At 45.9% G+C, this 24,408-nt stretch overlaps 2 protein-coding genes across 7 annotated transcripts in view; both read left to right on the top strand.

Annotated features, from left to right (window-relative positions):
- MYO3A (myosin IIIA) overlaps nucleotides 1-2,295 on the top strand; it is a 235,110-nt gene extending 232,815 nt beyond the window's left edge. For all 6 annotated transcript variants that reach the window (XM_074404907.1, XM_074404908.1, XM_074404910.1 and 3 more), the window contains one exon: nucleotides 1,640-2,295. In XM_074404907.1, the coding sequence (XP_074261008.1) occupies nucleotides 1,640-1,778 (139 nt within the window). In that variant the 3' untranslated portion in view covers nucleotides 1,779-2,295. The remainder of the gene's footprint in view (nucleotides 1-1,639) is intronic.
- A 3,254-nt stretch (nucleotides 2,296-5,549) lies between these two features.
- Nucleotides 5,550-24,408, top strand: part of GAD2 (glutamate decarboxylase 2) — a 92,371-nt gene continuing 73,512 nt past the window's right edge. The window contains exons 1-7 of the mRNA XM_010341243.3: nucleotides 5,550-6,674; nucleotides 7,393-7,452; nucleotides 7,635-7,784; nucleotides 8,852-9,085; nucleotides 13,697-13,787; nucleotides 14,353-14,465; nucleotides 19,994-20,109. Of these exons, the coding sequence (XP_010339545.2) occupies nucleotides 6,599-6,674; nucleotides 7,393-7,452; nucleotides 7,635-7,784; nucleotides 8,852-9,085; nucleotides 13,697-13,787; nucleotides 14,353-14,465; nucleotides 19,994-20,109 (840 nt within the window). The 5' untranslated portion in view covers nucleotides 5,550-6,598. The remainder of the gene's footprint in view (nucleotides 6,675-7,392; nucleotides 7,453-7,634; nucleotides 7,785-8,851; nucleotides 9,086-13,696; nucleotides 13,788-14,352; nucleotides 14,466-19,993; nucleotides 20,110-24,408) is intronic.

Raw genomic sequence — 24,408 nt, 5'->3', positions numbered from 1 at the left:
TCATGACTCATGTATTTGATATCCTCTTGAATATCTAATAAAGATCTTAAACTTAGCATAACCAAAACTAAAATTTTTAGCCCACTGCAAAAAGTATTCTTCTCTGCAGCCTTCCCTGTCCCATTAAATGAAAATTCTATCCTTCCAGTTGTTTAAGTCAGAAACCTCAGGGACATTCTTGGTTCTTCTCTTTAACACCCCACATTCAATAATAAAAAATAAAATAAGTAGCCATCAGTGAGCCATCTCTTTCAGTTCTCCTTCCAAGTATGACCAGGATCTGGCCAGTTCTCCCCTCCTGCTCCACAAACCTAGCGTAAGACACTATCGATCTGGGTTGGAGTATTACAGAATCTCTTAACAGACCTTCCTACTTTCATCCTGGCAGACAGATCCGGTTACGAGTTATTCTCTGCACAGAACCTTTCAATGTTTCTCTCATTTTAAGTAGAAGTCAAGTCCTTGACGTGGTCTCAACACACTAAATTATCTGCACACTCTATCCTCATTCCTCCTGCTCTCATCTCTTGCTGTTTCCCCCTCTTGCTTACTCTTTTCAAGCCACAATGGCCACCTTGCTTTTCCTTGAATACGATGTGTACATTCTTGTCTTGCGGCCTTTACATCAGTTGATCTGTCATCCTGGAATCACTGCCCTTCCCCACGAGATCTGCATGGCTTACTCACTCTCTTCCTTCAGGTCCCTCCTCAAATATCACCTTATCAGAGAGGCCTTTCCTGACCACCCTCTATGAAATAGCTTGCACACACACACACACACACACACACTCAATACTTTTTCCCCATTACCCAGCTTTACTTTTCTGAATAGCACCTTTCACCACCTGGTGTTTTTAAGTTGTCTGTGGATCTCTCCTACACTAGACTATAAACTGCATGAGGACTCCTGCTCACCCATCACCTATACTGGTGTCTGGTACTTAGCAGGTGGTCAGTGAATGAATGAATGAATGAATGAGAAGTGAATGAATCTACGTAGTTGCATTTTTAGAGAATACTCCACTTCCCAAACAAGCTGCAGAATCTAAAGGTAAACATTGGCAGGGATTCCCAGCAATAGATTCAGAAACTTAGCCCAGCAGGCTCATTGAAAACACTGAAACACTGAAAAAGCCAACAGGGACCATAGCTCTGGTGTCACTAACAGCAGCTGGTCAGATTTTGAGGAAGCATTTTTTTAAGAAACATCTGAGCAGTTTTAAAATGGAAAATATTGGGCATCTATTTCGGCACTTTAAGTTTTTTTTTTTTTTTTTCTGTTTGACCAAAGTAGGTTAAAATTAAAATATTAAGATAAATATTTGTTTATTGGTTGCAAATTCCTGCAATTCAAATGAAACTCACCTTTCCAAACTGCACCTTCTGACGCTTTACTTAGCACATATCTAAACCAGGCTCCACCAGCCAGCCCCTCTGCTCCTCAGCTCAAAGGAGTTTTGAAAACCTGCTGAGAATTATCGCAGATAGGTTTGGCCATTACCCAGTCATTCGATTGAGTCATTCGCCTTTCTTAAATGCCCACAGTTGGCAGAATGTGAGGGGATGAGGATCCGCCTAATTCGGGGTAGGTGGGGATGCCCTGCGCGGTTGACACTCGGAGCACGGGTTTCGCTTGCAGGTGCTGGGCGGTGGAGAGCCCCGAGGAGGAGGAGGAGGAGAAGGAGGTAGAGGAGAGACGGGCAGCAGCCAACCCATACGACTTCAGGAGGCTCCTGCGCAAAACGTCCCAGCGCAGGCGTCTTGTCCAGCAGTCCTAGCCGCGCGAGGCAGACTCCGCGGTCGGAAGCCGCTCGAGCCTGCGGGGTAGCAGGGGCCAAGCGGGCACTGTGGTGCTGGCACCAGTAGGCACTGAAGCTGCGGCCCTGATCACAGGGTCTGCCTGCTGCCCTTGGCCCTCGAGTGCCAGGACCAGCCTTTCCGTGCTCCGGAAGAAGAGACCTGGGAGCCCTCGGGAAACCTCTGACGCCGCCTCTCCGAACACCCGCACCCTCCTTTCTCACCAGTCCGCCAATTGGGGCATCCCTGTCCTTGTTCCCCTAATCTATCTTTTTTTGTGTGTGTGACGACTCCTGTGGACTCCAGGGCGCTTGGGATTTCGCCAACCCCTCTCTCATTTGGGTGACTTCACAGATTCCTTTTTTCTTGGAAACGGCTTTCACCAGCCCACAGAACACTCTCTAGCGGTTGAATCGTAGAGATAAAAGCCCGGGAGTGTGGTAGGGAAGAAGGATGAACTTCATCTCAAACGTGGCTCTTTCTCTTGCTTTGGTTATTAAGGTTACTAAATAAAGGAAGTGACTTGGAAAGCCCGTGGTTTGTATAACTGATCTCTCTTTTTCCCCTCTGAGGCTTCTGCCATAAGGCTGCGCTAGTGACCGTGCCCAAGGAGGGGCTTTGAGATGCCTTCAGTGAATTATCAGCACCACCCAGCCACTTCAGAAAAACATAATCTAAGCGAGAACTCCTTGCTGCACAAACGGGGCAGCCTCCAATCTCTAAATCCCAACACACCACACATTCCCATGTGCATGCTGCCTTCCCAATCTGTGTAACTATCTTTGGCCTCATCTGCAAAGATGCTGGTACCCCCACTGGGTGGGACTGTCAGATTTCAGGTTCTCCTAGTCTGCAGATTTGGGGCCATCTTCGCTACTCCAACTTTGCGTGTATTTAAAATGATGGAAACTAGTGGGTGGACAGAAGTTTGCATTCCTGGATTGACTGCCTCTTATTCTAAAACCGGTTTAAGCTGCTTTATGAAAGTGACACTCCTATCTAAGCGACCTGGAGAGGGTGAGGACAGATGATGAGGTTGCATGGAATCAGAAGAAGGATTCTGCCCAGTACTGGGCTTACCCCTTGTGTGGGTGCCCTTGGCTTCTGCATCCACAGGCCGGAGTCAAAACACTCGGGAAATATTAGAGGAATTAGTGAGGGCATGTGCAGGGGCTCAGAATGTTGCACCGGTGGTCCACAGGGCATAGTAATCTCTCCAACTTAAAAAGTTGGCACCAAAAGGTCCCCAGAGACAATTTGTGCAATCTCTTCATTTTACAGTTGCAATCCCGCCAAGGGGAAACCTGCAGCTATGTCAGGGAAGAGTCCAAGTGCACTCCAGGCCTTCTTTTTCCCTAGCTTAGCAGCACAGCCTCTCTGGGGTTGGGACTCAAAGTAAGGAATGACCCTCAGCTGTGTGAATGCACTGAGTAGCTGCCTATGGCGCAGCACCCAAGAAATCAGCACGGTTCAGCACGGCAGGTCACAAGAGAGAGGGTAGGAGGGACAGGAGTGTCTATAACCCAAAGTGATCCAGCCCCCTTCTGCCTCTAGCCACCTATCCACCTGCCTCCAGAAGGCCTGGGTTTGTGGGGAGGGCAGAGCAGGGACAGGAGGTAAGGAGTAGTAAGCTGAGCTCAGCTTTTCTACCTGTCCCCCTTCAATCCAGGCTTCCTTCTGGAGTGGCTCCTGAAGACCAGAGCCCTGGCATTCAGGCCCTTCTATGACTTCTGTTGGTGTAGGAAGAATATAGGGAAGGAAGCAACAGACTCCCTCCCTAAATTTTCCTGGCACCAATGTTTTCAGTGAGAACAGAAAAGAGAATGGCAAAGGCTTGGTGAATGCTTGGTTGCAATGTTTTTGTTTTCTTTTTCTTCAGTGGCTTTTTGTTTCTTCTCCTTTTTAGTTCCATTTTCCCTTCTTTCTCTGTTCTTTGACATTTAAGCACTGGAAGGACACAGGAAACAATGTACAAGACACTCTTCTTTGGGTCAGCCTGAGACCCCTATCTTAGGAAACTACAGACATCTAAGGAAGCAGTCTCTAGGAGCTGGAGGATTGGGTCTCTCCCCTCATTCAAGGAAGGGCCTTCGAAAGCGTGCCCCCCCCCCCGCCCCGCCCCTGGCCCGCCTTTCCTTCCCGTTCACTGGATGCCTCCTTTGTGAACTAACGACTGTAATTATTACCTCCCAGAGCTCTTTTGTTATCTCCAATCCCAAGCCCTGAAGACGGGGAATGGGCTCTTTTGTGAAATGAAGGTCATTACAAAGCAAATTGCCATCAAGGGAGGGACAGCCTTCAGGAAAGACAAATCAGATCCCTGTCTGCATCCGAAGCTGGGTGCGTTTAAATAAAAAATATAAATACCACCATTAGATCCAAAGTACTCCAGATCTGTGGGATTTAATGGAGTTAAAACAGTAACATTTGAAGCCATTGCTTTACCAAAAAGAAAAATATAATCAGCTAAATTCAGGTGTTTTAATCCATTTCTTCTTGGGGTTTTTTTGTTTTAAATGCTTGTTTTTAAGAACCTGTATGTTTTCAACCACTCATTTACAGTGGAAAGTTCTGCAACCCTAGCCTGCTGGCTTGGAGCAAAACCTTTGCAGGATTTGATGTGCATTTAAACAAAGAACCAGCCTCTGTGAGGCTGGAGAGAGCTGCGGAGCTGCGATGCCTGAAGTACAGATGGCTGAACCACAAGTCTTTATGTTTCCGGAGTTGTTACCTTGGTCACCTGGAGTGTCAGCGCCAGGAGAGCCAGAAAGAGGAGCCAAAATGAGTTTTTGACCACCCAGGCTCCCACAGCCTGGTCCAGACTTCTCCAACTAGCCCGCTCAGCACCAGCCTTCGGCAGGACGCTATCACCGTCTGACTGGTTCCCTGCTCTCACCCTGGTGCCTGGGCCCAGCTGCAATAGTGTGGATCCCATGACTTCTTAGGGAAGCCCTGCACTCAGGCAGCGAGAAGAAGACAGCGCTTTGTGGAGAAAATTGACCAGGAACATTTGTGCTCCAGGACACAGGACTTGGGCCCGTATGCGTCCAGCATGGGCCCCAGGATGTCCCTTCTAAGTGAGGGTTGAGGGGTGGTCTCCCAGATGGGATCCCCGGGTCTCTGCTTTGGTGGCTGGTTCAGGAGGTCAGAGAAAGAAAATGGCTTGTGAACACAATGGAAATGACAGGCGCTCTGGCAGGCGCGGAGAAGGCAGCCGCCTCGGGAAGCCGACGGCAGCCCTTTCCCCTCTCTCCCTTCCTCTCTCCTAGAGCCCCGGAGTTGCGAGGTGCACTTGAAGTTGATCTCGACTGCCAGGCGAATGCAGCGCACTGTCAAAGGGCTCCCAATCCTCAGGGCGTCCTCCGTCTGTAACAGCTTTTTGTAGAAAGGAAATCATCAGAAAGATTCTTTCTTCTCGTTTCTTTATTAGAAAAAGAGAAAACCCTTCCTACTAGGAAGAGAGAGCCAATCTCGCGCTCCCGGGTCACCCGCTACCGCGAAGATTTTCTGGGGGAGGAGGTGGGGGGTGCCATTGGTTTGAGTCCCCTTAAAACGAAGGCCCTGCGGGCGATGCCTTCTTTCCTACTCGGATTTGGAAAGCTGAGATTGCTTAGTTGGAAACCCTGTTCTCCCCTCCCAGGCGCACACAGATTCCCCTTACTGGCAAGGAGCGGGCCCTTCCACGCCTCTGCGGGCCAAGGTCACCAAATGACCTGATCCCATCCCCCACCCGCCGTCAATGCTGCCGACTCTGGCCGCTCTGCCTCGTTCCCTTCCAAGAAGTTTCCATTCGTTTTATTTGTTTTCTCCAGCACAAGGTCCTCGGAAGACTCCAGCGTGGATTTTAATTGCCTCAATCAGCAGTCATCCTCCCCAGCCATCACTCAGAGCCTGGACAGTGGGCCCTGCGATCTAGCCCTTGGCTGCGCAGAACTGTGCGCCCGGGGGACGGCGCGGTTCAGCAGGCAGGCGTCAGGCTCTACTAAGGCGCTGAAATGAGCCCATCAGCGGGTAGGAGCCCTTCACCCGCCGTCTCCTCCCCAGGCTCGTGAGAGGCGCTTGATGCTGGCCGGGCGGCGCGATCTCTCGAGGTCGCAGCGACCTCAGCACCAGCTAGGAGGAAGGCGGCGACGGAACCCCGCTTCCTTCCCCTCAGCTGGCCTCAGACCTCAAACAACACCCCAGTCTGTGCACACAGAAAACTACTCTGGGCCACATCCCGCCTCGCCGATGTGTCCCCAGTCTGCCTCTTGCTGAGGCCGACGCGCAGCGGCGGTGGCAGCACCCGGGACAGCGGCCGCCGGCACTTCTCGCCTCTGGCTCGCCACAGGACGCTTTGGCACGCCTCCCACCCTCGCACTCTGACTCCAGCTGGCGTGCACAGTCTGCCTCGCAACCTCACGACTCAGCTCCCTCCCTCTCTCCTGGTTTTTCCTCCGCCACCCCCACATTCATCCCCACTGGGCTCCCTCTCCCTCAAATGCTCTCGGGCTCTCGGCGCTTTCCTGAGTCCGGGCTCCGAGGACCCTTAGGTCGTCCCCGTCTCTTTTAAGGCTCCGCGGCTTCCAAAGCATTGCCACGTCCCTAAACCCTGTCTCCAGCTCGCGCACACACACACGCACACTCAGACACGCGCGTTTTCTATCCCGACGTGACACCCCCCCTCGCCGCGCGGCCCCGCCGGTCCCCGCGCGGTGCCCTCCTCCCGTCACACGGGCACGCACGCGCGCGGAGGGCCAAGCCCAAGGCAGCTCGCCCGCAGCTTGCACTCGCAGGTGACCTGCTCCAGTCTCCAACGCCGATGGCATCTCCGGGCTCCGGCTTTTGGTCCTTCGGGTCTGAAGATGGCTCCGGGGATCCCGAGAATCCCGGCACAGGTAGGAAAGAGAATGGGGACCTGCGGCGGGAGAATTTTGCGGTAGTCTGGGGTTTGCGGGGCTACGGGGAAGCCGAAGGAGGTTTTTCCACCTGCAACAGCAAACTTCTTCGGGCGCTTCTCCCTCTTTCGGGCTAAGTCCTTGACGGCCCAAGAGCTCAAGACCTCTACAGACTCTTGTCCCCTGGGAAGACGCCCAGATAGTCTCAGGCCCCTTCAACGGAAGGCTGAAAGAGCCCTCTAAAGACCGGGGTGTCTCCAGGACGTGGAATTCCGTGGGCTTGGGGCGCTGTTAAGATCTGGGTGTCTGGACCCTGGGGAGGGACGGAGTGACCGTGAAGATAGAACAAAAATGGGAAAGGTGAGAGAATTCTTGGTCTAGAAAGCCAGCCTGCGAAAAAATGGATTGCTTCAGTGTTAGGAAAACTCGCCCAAGCGAGGCAGGGAGAGTTTGCCTGAGCCGACTGGCACCTGGAAGGGCAGCGGTGTGGGCTTCTCCTTGGGAAACAGATTCAAGGAAACGAGGGGCGGCCAGGGCGGCCAGGCTCCCCCTTGCCTCTGGCACGTGCCGACAGCACTAGGTCCTGAGCCGCCCGCAGGAGGACGGCGGCCCCTGCCCGGACCCCCAGCTGTTTGATATTCACACGGAACGAAATTTCACACGTCCGTCCGATGTTCTCTTTCTGCCTCGCTGCCCGCCTGCCTGTCTTTCCTTGCAGCGCGAGCCTGGTGTCAAGTGGCTCAGAAGTTCACGGGCGGCATCGGAAACAAACTGTGCGGTAAGTGCCCAGGGACGGGGGCGGGCAAGGTCGCGCGCTCGCGACCCGCGGGGTCCAAGCCGTCCTCTCACCTCCGCATCGCGGTCAGCAGAGCCGCGGATTCCTGGCTGCGGGTGGGCGGGAGCGAGGGAGCCGGGTCCCGCGGAGGATTGACGAGGCCCGCGCTCGGTGTCCTTGCCCAGCCCTGCTCTACGGAGACGCGGAGAAGCCGGCGGAGAGCGGCGGGAGCCAAACCCCGCGGGCAGCCGCCCGGAAGGCCGCCTGCGCCTGCGACCAGAAGCCCTGCAGCTGCTCCAAGGCGGATGTCAACTACGCGTATCTCCATGCAACAGGTAAAGGCTCCGCGCCGAGCCCCGGGGCGCCTCGGCCCAGCTCTCTGCCCCGCCCACCGCGGCCTGGCGGGGGACCTCGCACTGAGAGCCGGACTGGGGCGAGGTGGCTGCGGAGGCGGGACCTGCCAGAATCTTTAGATGAAAGGGAGAAACGTGTGACCTGCCCGCTGGGTCCAAGTCCACGAACTGGCCTCTGAACGCCAAGAGGGCTCTGAGGCCGTGGCGCTCTTCTCCCAGCGCGGCCCTTGGGGTGGCAGGCGGCCAATGACCCAGGCGCTCGCTCGCCCACTGTATCGAGGACGGCTGGCTTCCGTAGGCCGTTGGGGCCCCGGTGGGACTCGATTTTCAAATATCGTGCCCGAGAATTCAGGATTGCATAATTTTTTTTATGTCTTTAGATCACGAGAGTGATTTGTAGCTGCAATCGCACAAGAGAACAATTCTATTCACCTGAAACTCGCGCACAAGTTTTACCCCCGTGCGTTTACAGTCTCCCAAATGCACGCGCGCGCACACACATGCAGACACACGCACAGGTTCCTCTCTCTCTCTCTCTCTCTCTCTCTCTCTCTCACACACACACACACACACAGAGAGAGAGAGAGAGAGAGAGAGAGAGAGAGAGAGAGAGAGAGAGACTGACGGCCGGCTGTTCCCTTCCTAACAGACCAGAAATCCTAATGCTCCTTTTCCACTTTGGTTTGCCCGAAGGCATTCCAGACAAACTCTTCTGACGTGAAACCTTTCCATAAACATTTATGATGACTTAACTCCTGTGAAATAGATAAACGGAGGCACACGTTCTTCATAAAAAGAAAGCCAGCAATATGAGTTATGAATTGAAATGCAGGAGTTAATTTGGGGAAGAGGAGAAATCGTAATTTCTCTCGTTCATTCTCTTCTTCTTTGAAAAATGCCTCCTTTCTAAAGAATAATGTTCTGGTTTCCAAAAGCTTTATTTAACATGAAATTTCTCAATTCAAAGAGATGTTATTGCCTTATCAAGATCTTGCCTTGAATATTTTCACAGTAAAATTAAAATGTGACATTTTAATTCCGTTCTTTAGACTTGTTGCCGGCGTGTGATGGGGAAAGACCCACTTTGGCGTTTCTGCAGGATGTTATGAACATTTTACTTCAGTATGTGGTGAAAAGTTTCGATAGATCAACCAAAGTGATTGATTTCCATTACCCTAATGAGCTTCTCCAAGAATATAATTGGGAATTGGCAGACCAACCACAAAATTTGGAGGAAATTTTGATGCATTGCCAAACAACTCTAAAATATGCAATTAAAACAGGTATTGTCTCATCGAAAATAATAAAGCTCTTTTTTCTTTTAAAATTTTTATTTTTCTATAAAATGTTTTGTTTGATGGAGTTACTGATATTTTCAAAATTGTGAAGTTATTTTCATGAAGTAAAAAGTAGTCATTATTGTCATGAATCTAATCCAAAGCACCTTCCACTGTTATTTTTCATGCTTCTGAAGTTGATAATGTCAGAAACATGATTTAAGTGTAAATCATCAGGTTTTACGTTGCATGTATTTGGACCCGGAGATTAACCACTGGTGTAGAAGCAAAAATTTATCAGTAGAGGCCAGCAGACTCAAAATGGAGAAAGAGAATATGGAAATAAAAGCTCAAGAAATGCATGATCCAAACAAAACCCCGAATACCAGTGCTGTGCTGGTATTTTCTTTGGCATCGAACTGGTTAGAAACAGGACTCACCACCCTATTAATCATTGAGGGATGTTTCCACATTTTCTCAAATGGCCAACCTTTCCAATTTGAATTCAGATTTTCACTTATTTTTTTAAGGAAATGTGCACAACACACAAGCAGACATGCTGGAAGCTAGCTTAGCAATTCAGCCATGTTATTCAAGGATGTGTATTCCTCCCAGCCACTGTGTATATGAGATAAAGAAAAAAGGGGGGAAAGGCAAATCAGATATCCTTAGGGGGAAATTTAAAAAAATTTTTTTTGTGGTCTCTTGGCTTTTCACAGGATTCTTTATATTCCATCCATGTGACAGCTTTGTTTATAACGTTTATTTGGGTCCATTCCGAGCTTTCATGTTATCTACGCAAAGTCGGCTATTCATCTGCCCAGGTCTTAATTATCCTTGCTTTTTACATTGTCTCTAATCATCCTGATACACGAAGGCATGGCACTTCATTAAGGCAATAAAAATAAGTATGAATGAATTTTCAGGTGCAGAGAGGACTTTGTAGTTCTAAATTGATGTGTAGTCTTTAAAAGATTTGCAAATAAAATACGTGAACTATGACATGAACGTTCATCACCGTAGAAATGTCATCATTTTAGACTGCAAATTTTTTGCCGATGAATTATCAGTATTATGCTAATCAATAACAAACATTCTTAAAATGTTTGCTGTGAGAACTTTAGTTCTTTTTTTTTTTTTTTTTGTTCACATTATTTATACCAACAAAGAAGAAAGGTATGCATATGAAAAGCCTTGGGACATTGATATCTATCAAAGTCAGTAGTTTTGAAGGTATATTAGACATAATCCTCAATTAATGTTCATGGAGAACCCACATGATGTTTACAGCAGGCATTAAAAAATGTCCTACCCCTGCTCAGCTTCTCCTGCATCAATAATGCAATCCTGAGTAATGCTTTTAATTCATTCTTGTTTGACCCATTCCCCATACCTAATATTTAGATATATTAATAGTACATTGCTACCTATTGTTTTTATTGCTACCAAACCAAAAAGAACCTATGAAAATGTTTTATGTCTTCATCCTTGAAAGCTAGCAGTGCCTGAAATGCAGTCTAAAGAGTTAAGATAATGGGAATTGCAAGCCAATGAAAATAATAGTTCTGTCTATCAATGTTCCATTTAGTGCCAGGAAAAGATAGGCTAATTCAATACTTGGATTTTGCCATAATGCTTATGAAACTGTTAGTCAGGTGTCACTATAATGCATTTTATTTAAAGTTCAGATAAAAACGTGATGGATTAAGTTGGATTTCTAGGCAAGGCATATCAATATCAATTCAATCTCTCAATAGTTTTTATAACATATTTAGTCTGCTGGCCTTTTCCTTCCAAATAGCATTTTGAAAAATTAACAGCAGTCCTCTTCCCTATTCAGCTGGCAAGGCTATAGATTTCTGTACTATAACTATCATATTTGTCATCTAGCACTATTTAGGGTATGTCAAATTAGTTGCCATCCCTGCTACCACCAGACATTTTAATGCTCCTCGGGAGATTATTTTATAAAATGCATATTGTCATCTTGTTTCAACTGAGAGACCTTAACCTGATATCCACTTGGGCTCCAAGCTGAGAGAGGAGTGAAGGGCAGTGGAAAAATGAAGTCTTCGTGGATTGTTAAAATTACTTCTGTGAAAAGAAATGTTGGAACACAGAAAACTGTCCAGAGAAGGATATAATTCACATTTGCAGAGATCATTAGATTTGGTGCTGGTGGTAGTGGTGCTGGCTGGGGAAGAGGAGGAATTAATGTGATCCTGAATATTTAACCAAAACATCAGACAAAGGGAATTAAGCCTCAGTAGATGAGGCCATTCTGGTGTGAGTTTTGCCAGGACGTTAGGAGCCCTTTGGACCGACTTTTGGACTCTTCCCAACTGATTGTAAGCACCGGGATCAGAGTTGCCTGAGGCTGGTTGTTCCCAGTCTGCTCATCCTTCCCTGCTCATTTGCTAGTCTGCAGGGAGCATCCCTGAGTCTGAGCTGCCGATTCTCACATCTCAAGCTCGCCATCTTCCTGGCCTCACAGGCTCTGTGTGGCTGCCGGATGCCTGACGCACTGCGCTCTGCTCTCATCACAGGGACTGGCAGGGTGGCGACAGCAGCAGGAGGCCAGGGGCTGCCAGGACAGCTGACTGGTGGGGACAGGTCTCACAGTTCCTCAGAGAGAGCCCTGCCCGTATTTGCTGGGCAGCCCTAGGAAGCAGCCTGTAGTGGCCACAGGACAAGAGTAAATGTCACTAGAGGAGTATTTCTGCCAGAAATCAAGAGGGCCTATTGATCTGACCTGTCAAACCATCTCCCTCCCTGTTTTCACATCATGATCAGGGAATGAAAATTTTGAGGCAGGAGAGAGATTTAGGTAAAATGGCAGACCAAGATCGAAAAATATAGAGGGAGGAAGGGAAACCCAGCAATGAAAGCATCAAACTTGTTTTCATGGTTTGCGGAAAGCTATCATCAGGGTAGATTGGCCTTCTGCTATCCAGGGGCACAACACACCCCTTTCTGTCTTATGCAGAGGTTTTCATTCCCAAGTTTCCCTGGAGTTAAATACTGTCTAGTCATAGACATTACATCCAGAAAAAGCATATGAATTGAAAGAATAAGATTAATGGATAGATCTGATAATCCTTATTAATTTCCTCACTTGAAAAAAAAATGGCTTAGAGAAAGAGAAATGAAGGAGCATCGGGAGGGAGGAAACGGCTGTGAATTCAGCTGCGAGTATAATGAGATGGGGAGTCAATGAGGCAGAGAGGAGAGCAGGGTTGCTCCAGACATCAGCAGCCACAGCAGCAAAAAGGCCTTTTCACCCTTCTTGGATGGGTAAACTGAGGGGGGTCAGCATCAGAGGTAGAAGGGTTCTGCACGAGGCCACAAGGACATAAAACAATGCTGGAGAATGCACACTAGATACACAAATCCTGATCCCACTAAAATGTGCGTCTTCCCAGCTTCTATCTTTTCCCAGTGTCTAACTCTCTGGCCACATGCCTGAGGCTGATAAGAGAGCACTCCAGTGCAGGAGATAAGCTAGACATTGACTTTTGTCTCTGCTTTTCCCCATTGCCTTCCTTTATCATGTTTTGCCTGTGCTGGAGATGAGAGAGATCACATCCCAGACTTCAGACAGATGTCCAGTACGAGGAAGATACCTTTTTATCAGATGCTGTTTCCATAATTGCCCATCATCCAAAATTTTTGCTTCTGTGCAAATCACGGACCTATTGATGATAGGCTTTTGTGAAGTAAGAGGAGAAAACTGAGTGCTAAATATTTATAATTACATTTTAAATAATAGCCTCAGGAGAATGTGGATGTCAATCCATTTAGAGAGTTTTAGAGAAATCCAGAAGTTAATTAGATAAGCCTTGCTAATGGACTAATCAGTCCATTGAATATGTCTTTATGCATCTTGTTGATAAAACAGTTGTGTTGACTGTATGTGGCTTTATTTTAAATCACAACTATGAAGGAGTTCTGTTGTTTATAATCAACAAAGAAGAACTGACAAGAATTAGCTTTGTCCACGCCATCTTTAGACAATCATCACCTTTTGAATCCAGGGCAAATCACTCAGCGGAGTGTCCTATTTTCTCATTTTTGCCCTGTCTTTTGTAATCATCAGTCATTTGTCACTGATATTATTATGAATGTTGGCATGCCTGGCGGATGTCACAGTATGACTGATTCTCAGGATGACTACAACAAAAAAGGACTTCTAGCAGCATGAGTGTAAATGAGAAGCAACCTGTCTGAATTGCTTTGGGTTGCAGTAGCATTTTAGCTTGCAAAAATATTGAAAGTAGAGAATAAATTATGTCCAGATTGCAAACCACATTTGTTATTTTTTGTATAGTATGTTTAAAGGAAGATTTGTAGGGCATGCTTTAAGAAATATCAAAATGTAAAGTAGTCTTCATGGTTAGAGGAAATGCTTTAATGGTGTGTGTATGTGTGTGTGTGTTTGTGTGTATGTGTGTATGTGTGTGTTCTTGCATATATACGTGTGTACATGTTGGATTTCTACTTACGGATTTCCTGTCACTGACAGATCTTTCACGCTCCTTTAGCTAGAGAAATCATGTGTTTGAGAGGCATTCATTTTCATTGGAGGTAATCCTGATTCTGACATTCTGTTTTATTCAGGGCATCCCAGATACTTCAATCAACTTTCCACTGGATTGGATATGGTTGGATTAGCAGCAGACTGGTTGACATCAACAGCAAATACTAACATGTAAGTAGCCAAATGTATTTTTATGTAATTTAGGACAATTATTAGTGACATTCCATAGTCTTTACCTCTTATGTGAAAATCTGTTTTTATTAAGTAGCCACTAAAATAGTGATACAAAGTTCTGAAGTTTAAGTGTTCACTTTAATGTAACAGAAAGTAGTCCTGATATATCTTCCATGTAATCAAACTCTACAAAATTTTTAAAACACAAAAGAGATTTTTTTCGGACATTTTTGATTTATTATTATGCGTAATGTCAAAGACAAATGGGACCAGATATTATCTTTTAAATCATGTTACTCTGCATTATTTTTTATTTATTCAATACGATAAATTCCCCTTGTGCGTTAGGTCAATAATTGAGGCTCTTGATTTTAGGGAAATAGAGAAAATAAACAAACCTTTAGAAGGCCTTTTTGAAATAATTTTCTATCTGCTTAATGTTATAATCTTAACACTTATAAATGTATGTTTTGAAAAAGGAAATAGTTCTGTAGCTATTGTAATGATTGTAAATTATTTCTTTGAGTTACAAAGGTAAAATGTGGCCATAACTACATTTCAGGTTTACCTATGAAATTGCCCCAGTATTTGTGCTTTTGGAATATGTCACCCTAAAGAAAATGAGAGAAATCATTGGCTGGCCAGGGGGCTCTGGCGATGGGATATTTTCTCCAGGTACATGATATTTCAACTTTCTTTGTGGTTTTTCTTCTAATATGCAATGCCTTGTTGTAAGCCTAGGGAAGATTAAATATATAGCCTGTGTCTCTGCTCAGATTAAATAGACTGTGTGTTGATCAAAAGAATGAATGTGATTAAGTGCACATGACCATTGGACATGCCTCCAAGCTAAGTAACCCATGCTTGAACATCAGTTATTTGTGTCCAAAAAGAGCATCATCAGAGATGGTACTTACCCAGTGCTTCTACTGTGATCCTATAAGCAGGATGTATGGATAATGTGGAACAAAGGAATCAAGATTCCTAATCAGGAAATTAGCTCTCTGTCACTCTTCCTAGAATTAGTGAAAGGAAACAGGTAGCCTCATTTATTAAAGCATTTGCTGTTCAAGATTGCCTAGCAAGGTAGATCTACTCAATAGAGGATATGGACCACCGTATTTTTGAAATAACAAGCAGCGAAGTGGACTTACACTAATTTCAAGGAGGACAGAGAATACCTTGGGAGAGAATTTCTTAGAGAAAAAAAAAAAAAAAGAGGGTTATGATATCTTCAAGAGCTTTCTCATCCCTTTTCTTTTTTATCATGGCATTCAGTCTTTTCCATTCTGCCTTTTATCACCAGTCACTGCATTCTAAGCTCCATTATTTACACCTCTTCCAGCCAAGAGAATCAACCTGAAACAAAAAGCTATGCCCTCGGTTTATGATTCTGTGTGTGACCTTGGTCTGATGCAGAAAAGGAATAGAAGTTAGTAAGACAGTGGAAAGAGAGAGTCACTGACCCATGGAAAAGAAACCCGACGTGTAGACCATCAGCTAATCAGTGGCAGGAGCGGGAGTCATTAGTCCACTGAGACAGAACCCACCTGGGAGAGAGGCCAGAGCCACACTTGTCGTTGTGTCAGACAGAGCATATGGCCAAGTGGTTGTGATCTCTCTTCAGTAAATCTACAGAGACAAGCAGATGATGAGAGAGAGGGAGGAAGAAAAGAATGAGTAGAAAGAAGAAATGATAAATAACCAAGACCAGGGCTTAAGTTAAGCCTGTTTGCCTGCAAGCTCTGTTCGGCTACTTTATGTGTTTAAATATATAGCACGATTTTTCAGGTGCTGAAGGAAAAGGTGTTAGTTAAATGGAAGGGAAAATTAGCCTTTTTAAAAGTCATTGAACAACAGCTGTGATGAATTTTAACCTAGCCTTTATTCTGTAGGGCACTTAGTACTTAGTTTTCCTTTGGAAAGCCATCCCTGTTGGGGGAGCTTCGTCATCATTGCCTGATACTTTGGAAACATTTTTCGGGAGGAATGAAGTGGGATACGGAAATTCTCATGATTTCTACCTTTCTTCTTCCTACCCTTGTGTGGTTGGTTTTAGGACTGATCTGTCCCTGAGACGAACCAAGAACATGCTGGGCTCTGTTTTTTTTTTTCTTTTATTTGAATTTATTTTATTGTGAATTTATTCCCATGCCATAAGTTTTAATGGTCCCCAGGAGTATGGAGAGAACAGCTGTACATGTTGATCCTGAACACTGACTAATTTGAATAAGAGCCAGGCCCAATTTACCTGGCTGGTCTGAAAACCTACATGCCCCAGAAAACATATACCCAGAGAATTCTCTTTGGCAGTTCTGCTAGGCCAGTTATGGAGTTAGAGCTTACCCTCCACACTTATTGACGATGGGGGATTTTCACGTGGAGAAGACTTCAGCTTGAGTATGGAAATTATAGGCTTCCTTGAAGCCTAAAGACCCATTTGCTCTTACCCCAAGTTGCAAGCCATAGATACCACACTACAGTGCAATGCAAACATTGCAAAGTCAGGAGAAGACAGCAGAGGAGGTCATGGCAACCTGTTTTTGCTCTACTTTCTACAAGACATCACAGAGGAGAAGTGGCTCATCACCTCCTTACTCGCTATGGATGCTATTCTCGGGAGCATCCAGCCTTGCTCCTGCAGTAAAGGGTCTTACAATTTAAGAGTAGGGATGGAGAATGCCACACATCTTGTGGGTCTGGGATCTAAAAGTTGCATTCCCTGGGATTCAACGTGAAGGATTAGATCTGTTACTTAAAACATACCGCTTTACACCTACGTCAATAATATTCAAAGGCATCATGCTTTGTGGAAAGTCTTTTAGGACTCCTAGAAGAAATCTGCTTTTGTGATGTCACCTACCCTGGGAACCAGAGAAGTACAGAGCACTCCTTACTGCTCATCAGGTCACAAAGCACGAAGACTCAGGAGGGGCTAGGAAAGAAAGCTTGGCTTGGTCATAGACCTTTTCCTAGCTAAAAGAGTTTTCATAATATTTCAGCACTTGCCTTTATTTTATTTATTTTTTTTTTTTTTTTTTGAGACAGAGTCTCACTCTGTCACCCAGGCTGGAGTGCAGTGGTGTGATCTCGGCTCACTGCAACCTCCACCTCCCGGGTTCAAGCAATTCCTGTGCCTCAGCCTCCCCAGTAGCTGGGATTACAGGTGCGTGCCATCATGCCCGGCCAACTTTTGTATTTTTAGTAGAGATCAGGTTTTGCCATGTTGGCCAGGTGTTGAATTCCTGACCTCAGGTGACTCACCCACACCTCAGTCGACTCACCCACACCTCAGTCTCCCAAAGTAGCACTTGTTTTTTCATCCTTTTTTAGAAGATTCATAGGAATTAAGAGCAGGTAGGGCTCACGCATTTGTTCCCATGCCTCTGTTACACAAAGCGGTCTTCTCTGCCCAGAGGCCTGGAAGCTTCTTCCTCCCACTCAGGGCTGCTTAGCCTTTAGCCAGAGGACAGCTGAGCTGCAGAGTGAGGCGTGGCAGTGCAGAGCTGGAAGCCTCGGGAGAACTGCATGTGAAGAGCGCTTTCTTTGGGTACCTCTTCCCCTTTTTCTTCTCCCCTCCTTCCTTCTCCAGCCTCTTTAAGAACAACTAAAGCTGGCTGGTCCAAAGGTAGTGAGTTATGCCAATTGATTGTTCACAGTCAGTTACAGATCGAACTCCTTGTTCTACTCTTTTCCCCTTCTCACTACTGCACTTGACTACTGTTTAAAAAAAAGAAAGAAGGAAAAATAAATAAATAAATAAATAAATAAATAAATAACAACTAAAGCTGCAATTCTCAAATGAGGTCATTTTGCCCTCCAGGGGACATATGGCAAAATCTATAGATCCTTTTGATTGTCTGGGGGAGGGGGTGCTATGGGCATCTGGTGGGTAGAAACCAGGGATGCTGCTCGACACCTTGCAATGCCCCAGTCAGCCCTTGCCACAGTTATGTTGCCCAAAATGTCAGTAAGTGCACAGACCATGAGCTGGAATAGAATTTCCTTTCGAAGCAGACCCTGCTTCCAGCCACCTACAGTCAGCCTTTTAGACAGGGTGTCTGCTCAGAGCAGGCGTGACCTGGATTCTACTTATCCTGTGTCTCTGGGGTCCAGGAAGGAAGGAATCGCCCTCATTCTGACTGAGGACAGAGCCAGGATCTGGGTGATGAGTGCTCTGTGCCAGGCAGCCTGCTTGGGTCAGAGCTCAGGGCTAGAGAGGCAAAGGTCATGGCCCTGCATGGGCCATTCAGCTTGACATGGAGCCCTCCTGCTCCTTAGCCACCAGGAAGGAGAGCAACTCGGAGCACTCATGTGATGGCAGGGCCTGGGGTGTCCCCTCTGCCGTAGGAGGTAGAGGCAGTACCTTCACTCTGCCTCATGGCCTCATGCCTTCCACATCAGTGTATTAATTTGCATTCATAACAATCTGTCTTTTATGAGTTGCAAAAATCCTAAACTTCTAACAACCCCGGGTTTTCTTTGCTTGTCAAGTGAGACTCGAATCATAAGAATTCTCGACAACCTTAGGATGACATAGAAAAGTAATGCAATATGTACTGAAAATTCTTAGTTGTATGTTTTTCTATAATTATGAAATAAGTTTTGTTAGCTAATACAATTCTATTTCAATGATGTCTTTGCAAGGGAAGAACTATTGAGAGGGAATGAACAGATGAGTATGATAAGATGGACTTGGAGGTTGATCCTTTATAACAGGGGTCCCCAGCCCCCTGCGGTGGATCCCTAACGGGGCTGTGGTCTATTAGGAACTGAGCCCACAGCAGGAGGTGAGCAGGGGGCGAGCCAGTGTTACCTGCTTGAGCTCTGCCTCCTGTCAGGCCAGCAGCCACATTAGATTCTCACTGGAGCCTGAACCCATGAACTGCGCATGCGAGGGATCTAGGTTACATGCTCCTCATGAGAATCTAACTAATGCCTAATGATCTGAGGTAGAACCCGCCTTCAAGTGGAAAAATTATCTTCCACGAAACGCGTCACTGCTGTCAAAAAGGTTGGGGACTGCTTGGTAAGAACTGTTGATTAGGCTGGGCGTGGTGGCTCACACCTGTAATCCCAGCACTTTGGGAGGCTGAGGCGGGCGGATCACGAGGCCAAGGGATCGAGACCATCCTGGCCAACATGATGAAACCCCGTCTCTACTAAAAACAAAAATTAGCTGAGTGTGGTGGCGCGCGCCTGTAGTCCCAGCTACTCGGGAGACTGAGGCAGGAGAATTGCTTGAACCTGAGAGGCGGAGGTTGCAGTGAGTCCAGGTCGTGCCACTGCACTCCAGCCTGGCACCTGGCAACAGAGCCAGACTCTGTTCTAAAAAAAAGAGAGAGAGAGAGAGAGAGAGAATTGTTGATTAGGCAGAGCACGGTGGCTCATACCTGAAATCCCAGCACTTTGGGAAGCTGAGGCAGGTGGATCATACGAGGTCAGGAGTTTGAGACCAGCCTGACCAATGCGGTGAAACCCACCTGGCCAACATGGTGAAACCCGTCTCTACTAAAAATACAAAAATAAATAAATAAATAAATAAATAAATAAAATTAGTTGGGCAAGGTGGTGCATGCCTGTGGTCCCAGCATCTTGAGAGGCTGGGACAGGAGAATCGCTTGAACTCAGGAGATGGAGGTCTCAGTGAGCTGAGATCATGCCACTGCACTCCAGCGTGGGTGACAGAGTGAGACCCTGCCTCAAGGAAAAAAAAAAAAAGAAAAGAATTGTTGATTAACAGCTCGTACCAGTAACCGAGTAACAGCTGATTTATCCTAATCCAAATGCAAGGCACTGAATGAGTTGAAATGAAAAAAATAATAAGTTTTCTTCATCCTGATATATGTAGGATTTTACAGACCTAACACAGAATGACCACACTCACAAGCTGGAATGAAAAGCAAACCGTTTTCTTTTAAATAATAATAATAATAATAAACCTCTTCAAAGGGCTCCCGGCAAGAGCAGAATCCTTTGCAGTTCCCCTGAGTGACTGAGATGGGGCATGACGTGTGGCATCTGTCCTGTCCCAGTGTGCCCTCTTGGGTAGCGCCTGTGAGTCTGAGGATTCAGTTTAGAGAAAGCCAGGGTTTTCTCCTGAGTCCAAGGAGGACTCACGTCAACGGAAGTAGGGAATGTTGCTTGCATGTGAAATGAGGTCCCTAATACATAAAGTAACTGTCTGTTGCTGTGCACTTTAGGTGGCGCCATATCTAACATGTATGCTATGATGATCGCGCGCTTTAAGATGTTCCCGGAAGTCAAGGAGAAAGGAATGGCTGCTGTTCCCAGGCTCATTGCCTTCACGTCTGAGCATGTATGTGTTTCTCTTCCTTCCAAATTTAAGGTTATGTTCCGTAAAGCCCAAGTTGAAGGAATGATGGCTGGAAATGCATTATCCCCAGAGGTCCTCTTTCTAGGAGACACCTTGGAAGAGAATGGGGAAGAAAGCTGAGTGGTACTATGGGGTGCCCTCCTTGACTCTTTGAAATTCAAGAAAACCCTCAAAGATAAGGAGGCAGCCTGGGCAACATAGTGAGACCCCATCTTCACAGAAAATTTAAAAAATTAGCTGGGTGTGGTAGCATAAACCTATCATCCCAGGACACTGAGGTGGGAGAATTACTTGAGCTCGGGAGGTCGAGATTACAGTGAGCTGTGATTATGCCCTTCACTTCTGTCCAATCAAGTTGCATGTTCGGGGAAGGGGAGGAGGAAGAGAGAAGGCAGAGGGGCTACAAGCTCATTTGGACCATTGTAGGCCTGTATAAGAAAACTCTGGAGTAGCCTTTGAGACAGTTTTTCTGTTTAAAAACTCAGCCCACTGATCTGATAGATATTCTGCCCTCATGGTGCCTTGAGCCTTTCTTTTCTTCTTCTTTTTTTTTTTTTTTTTTTTTTTTTGGAGACAGTCTTGCTTTGTCACCCAGACTGTAGTGCAGCGGTGCAGTCATATCTCACTGCAGCCTCAGCCTCTTAGGTTCAAGTGATCCTCCCAGCTCAGCCTCCTGGATAGCTGGGACTTCAGATGTATATCACCATAGCTGACTAATTTTTCTATTTTTTGTAGAACGAGGGTCTTGTAATGTTGGCTAGCTGGTCTCAAACTCCTGTCCTCAAGTGATCCTACCACTTAGGCCTCCCAAAATGCTGAGATTACAGGTGTGAGCCACCATCATACTAAGCCTGAACCACTTCACATTCATCTTTGGCTGACTTGACCAGAGGTTTTTTGTTTGTTTGTTTGTTTGTTTGTTTACGGTAAGTAATAGCACCCAGCTGGGCTTGGTGGCTCATGCCTGTAATCCCAGGACTTTGGGAGGCCTAGACAGGCAGAGCACTTGAAATCAGGAGTTTGAGACCAGCCTGGCCAACATGGTGATACTCTGTCTCTACTAAAAATACAGAAATTAGCCAAGTGTAGTGGCACATGCTTGTAATCCCAGCTTCTCAGGAGGCTGAGGCAGAAGAATCGCCGCTTAAACCTGGGAGGCACAGGTTGCAGTGAGACGAGATCACATCACTGCATTCCAGTCTGGATAATGGAACAACACTCCGATCTCAAAAACAAAACAAAACAAAACAAAACAAAAAAAAAAACAAAAACAAAAACAAAAAAACACCAAAAACAAAAACAAAAGCAAGACTGTTCTTTAATGATCTCTGCCTCATAGTAGCCTGGGGTCTGTAATACAGCTGCCTCAGAGACAATTAGGAAACCCACTGATGGCCAGGGAACTAGGAGACAGGGAGGGAGGAAGGGTCTAGAGGGAGACTCAGGGATCCTGTAAGGAAAAGTCACTCAGGAGATGCAGGGAACAATGACGGGTCTCAGATCCAGAGCCGTCATGGAATTTTTCTATTTTTTATTTGAAGTGAACTGAGTATGTGTCTGTGTGTGTCTATGTGTGTGTGTCTATGTGTGTGTTCTAAGGTGTGTATCTGTATGTGTCTATGACAAGGAAACAGAGTGGAAACCAATTACCACAGTAGTAGCCATGGGATTAAAGGAAACTAGCAATTCTATGTTAGCATATAGCAAAGCATCTTGTTTTCAGTCATGTTTTGCAGTTTTATTATTTTTTTAAATGCCCTTCCTCAGTGTATAGAGGTCACACTGAGCAAAGACCACAGCCTAAAATTACTTAATATTTTACCTTTCTATTGCTGCTGGAACAAATGATCCCAAACTTTGTGGCTTACCATAACATGAGTTGATTATCTTATAGTTCTGGGGGTCAGAATCTAAAATGGGGAAAGCAGGGGCTGCATTCTTCCTGGAGGTTCTCTGGGAGAATCCATTTCCAGCTTCTAGAGGCCACCTACATTTTTTGGTTCATCTTCAGAACCAGCAGCGTAGCATCTTCGGATCTCTCTCTATAGATAGATAGATAGAGAGATCGATAGATAGATAGAGAGAGAGAGAGAGAGAGAGAGAGAGAGAGATAGATAGATAGATAGATAGATAGATAATAGAAAGACAGATACATCTGACCTCTGCTTCCACTGCCGTATCTCTTTCCGTCTGTGGCTCTCCTGCCTCCCCGTGTTGGACCCATTCAGATAATCCAGGATAATCCCCATCTCAAGACCCTTAACCAAATCACATCCACAAAGTGCCTTTTGCCATGTAAAGTAACATATTCACAGTGTTGAAGATGAGGATGTGATTTCTTTGGCAGGGAGTATCTGTTATTCAGCCCATCCTACCTAGTACCCCACCAGGAGATTACTTCCATTTCTCAGCTTCTAGAAAGATAGAAAAATGTGATCTGTTTTTCTCCTCAATTACTATTTTCCTGAAATGGGTTCGACCCCTGAATAGTTACATGTTGCTGCATTCTCAGCCTCAAAAGTCCAGATGATCTTTTATTGAGCATCTTTTGCTTTTGGTTTCCAGGCTGTGTCCACAAGTTAAAATGAGTTTGGTCCAGCAGCAAGCCACTCTGTGCTGTCTGCCAGGCATCTCTGGTTTGGGCATGAGCTTCTCAGCCTCATGCTTTATGTAAATTGACTGAGCGTTGCCCAGAAAGGTCAAGCCATGCGGTCTGAGGATCTGGAAATAATAATTTTGCTATACCTTCTTTTCCTAATACTGCAAATTCAGAGTCTACTTCCTTCTTTCTTTCTTTTGTTCTTTCTCTCTTTCTTTCTCCTTCCTTCCTCCCTTTTTTCTTCCTTCCTTCCTTTTTCCTTTCTTTTCTTTTCTTTCTTTTTTCTTTCTTTCTTTCCTTCCTTCTTTCTTTCTCTTTCTTTCTTTCTTTCTTTCCTCTCTCTCTCTCTTTCTTTCTTTCTTTTCTTGACAGACTCCAGATCTCTGGAGTGCAGTGGTGCCATCTCGCCTCACTGCAACCTCCATCTCTGGGGTTCAAGCAATTCTTCTGCCTTAGCCTCTGGTGCAGAGTAGCTGTATACTACAGGAACATGTCACCATGCCAGGCCAATTTTTGTGTTTTTAGTAGGACAGGGTTTCACCATGTTGACCACGCTGGTCTTAAACTTCTGACCTCAGGTCATCCATCCACCTCGACCTCCCAAAGTGCTGGGACCACAGGCTTGAGCCACCACACCTGGACGGCTTCTTCATTTCTAAGAAAGAAACACAATTAGGCATATAACAAGGATTTGACTCTCCCTTCTCCTTCCTGCCTCTCATCCATGCATATAATTATGAAAGATCATTTGAATTACGAAGCTTTCCTAAAATATCAATAGGTTCTAACCTTGGCCTGTCATCTGGGTTATCATCGCCTTCTCATTTTTGACAAATGGATTTTTTTTAATATATATACCTAATATCTGACTACTATATGACAGTTTTCAAAACACTTTCCACATGTGGAACTTTGATTCTCACAGCAACCTTATGGGACAAGTAGAACAGAGGTTTTTATCAGCATTTTACAAATGAAGAAGCTGAAATTAGCTAGGTAGGTAGAGCCAGGATCAAACTGGGTTCACTGGTCTAAGACTAGTGAGCTCCATGCCTGGACTGCCACTGTAGAAATCAGATTAAAAGATTCAGCAACAGAGCTTTGTATACATACAGCAGCTCATCAACTGACTTAACGTCTTGTATTTTCCCTGATCAAATTTCCACCAGGAGCTATTTTCTTAATGTGAAACCAATGCTAATTTGTGACTCTCTCTGTCAACCAAAAACGTTCTCATCATCTCATAGGGCTGGGCTGGAGGGGTTTTCAGAGCTCATTTAAAGCCACCGTGTCTCCTTGAACACTTGACCTTAACCATCCTGAACAGGTGAGCTCTTAAAAGTGAGCCCTGCCTTTGAAGCTACAGGTTAAGAGGTAGCATGATCCCCAACTAGTTCCTTCTGGGCTCTAGACCTCAGACATTATTTTCAACTCATCATGTAGTGTAGCTTCCTTCTGGCCTCAGGCCAGGCCACATACTCCCTTGGTCTTTTCAGATTTTACAATCACACTGTCTCCACCAGCTCCAGAAAAAGAACTCCAGAAGCAGATGAAAGAAAATTACCAAGTCATTTCTCAAATGCCTTTTCTCCATCTAGACAGCATCATTCCTGGCCTGGAGGCTTCTTTCCTCAATGGCTTGGCTGGCAGGGAGAAAGGGTGATGGAGGGGCTGCTCTGTTG

This window comes from Saimiri boliviensis, chromosome 8 (assembly GCF_048565385.1).
Source record: "Saimiri boliviensis isolate mSaiBol1 chromosome 8, mSaiBol1.pri, whole genome shotgun sequence".
Classification (NCBI taxonomy): domain Eukaryota; kingdom Metazoa; phylum Chordata; class Mammalia; order Primates; family Cebidae; genus Saimiri; species Saimiri boliviensis.
The sequence above is the reverse complement of the archived record's forward strand: the minus strand, read 5'-3'. Positions and strand labels throughout refer to the sequence as shown.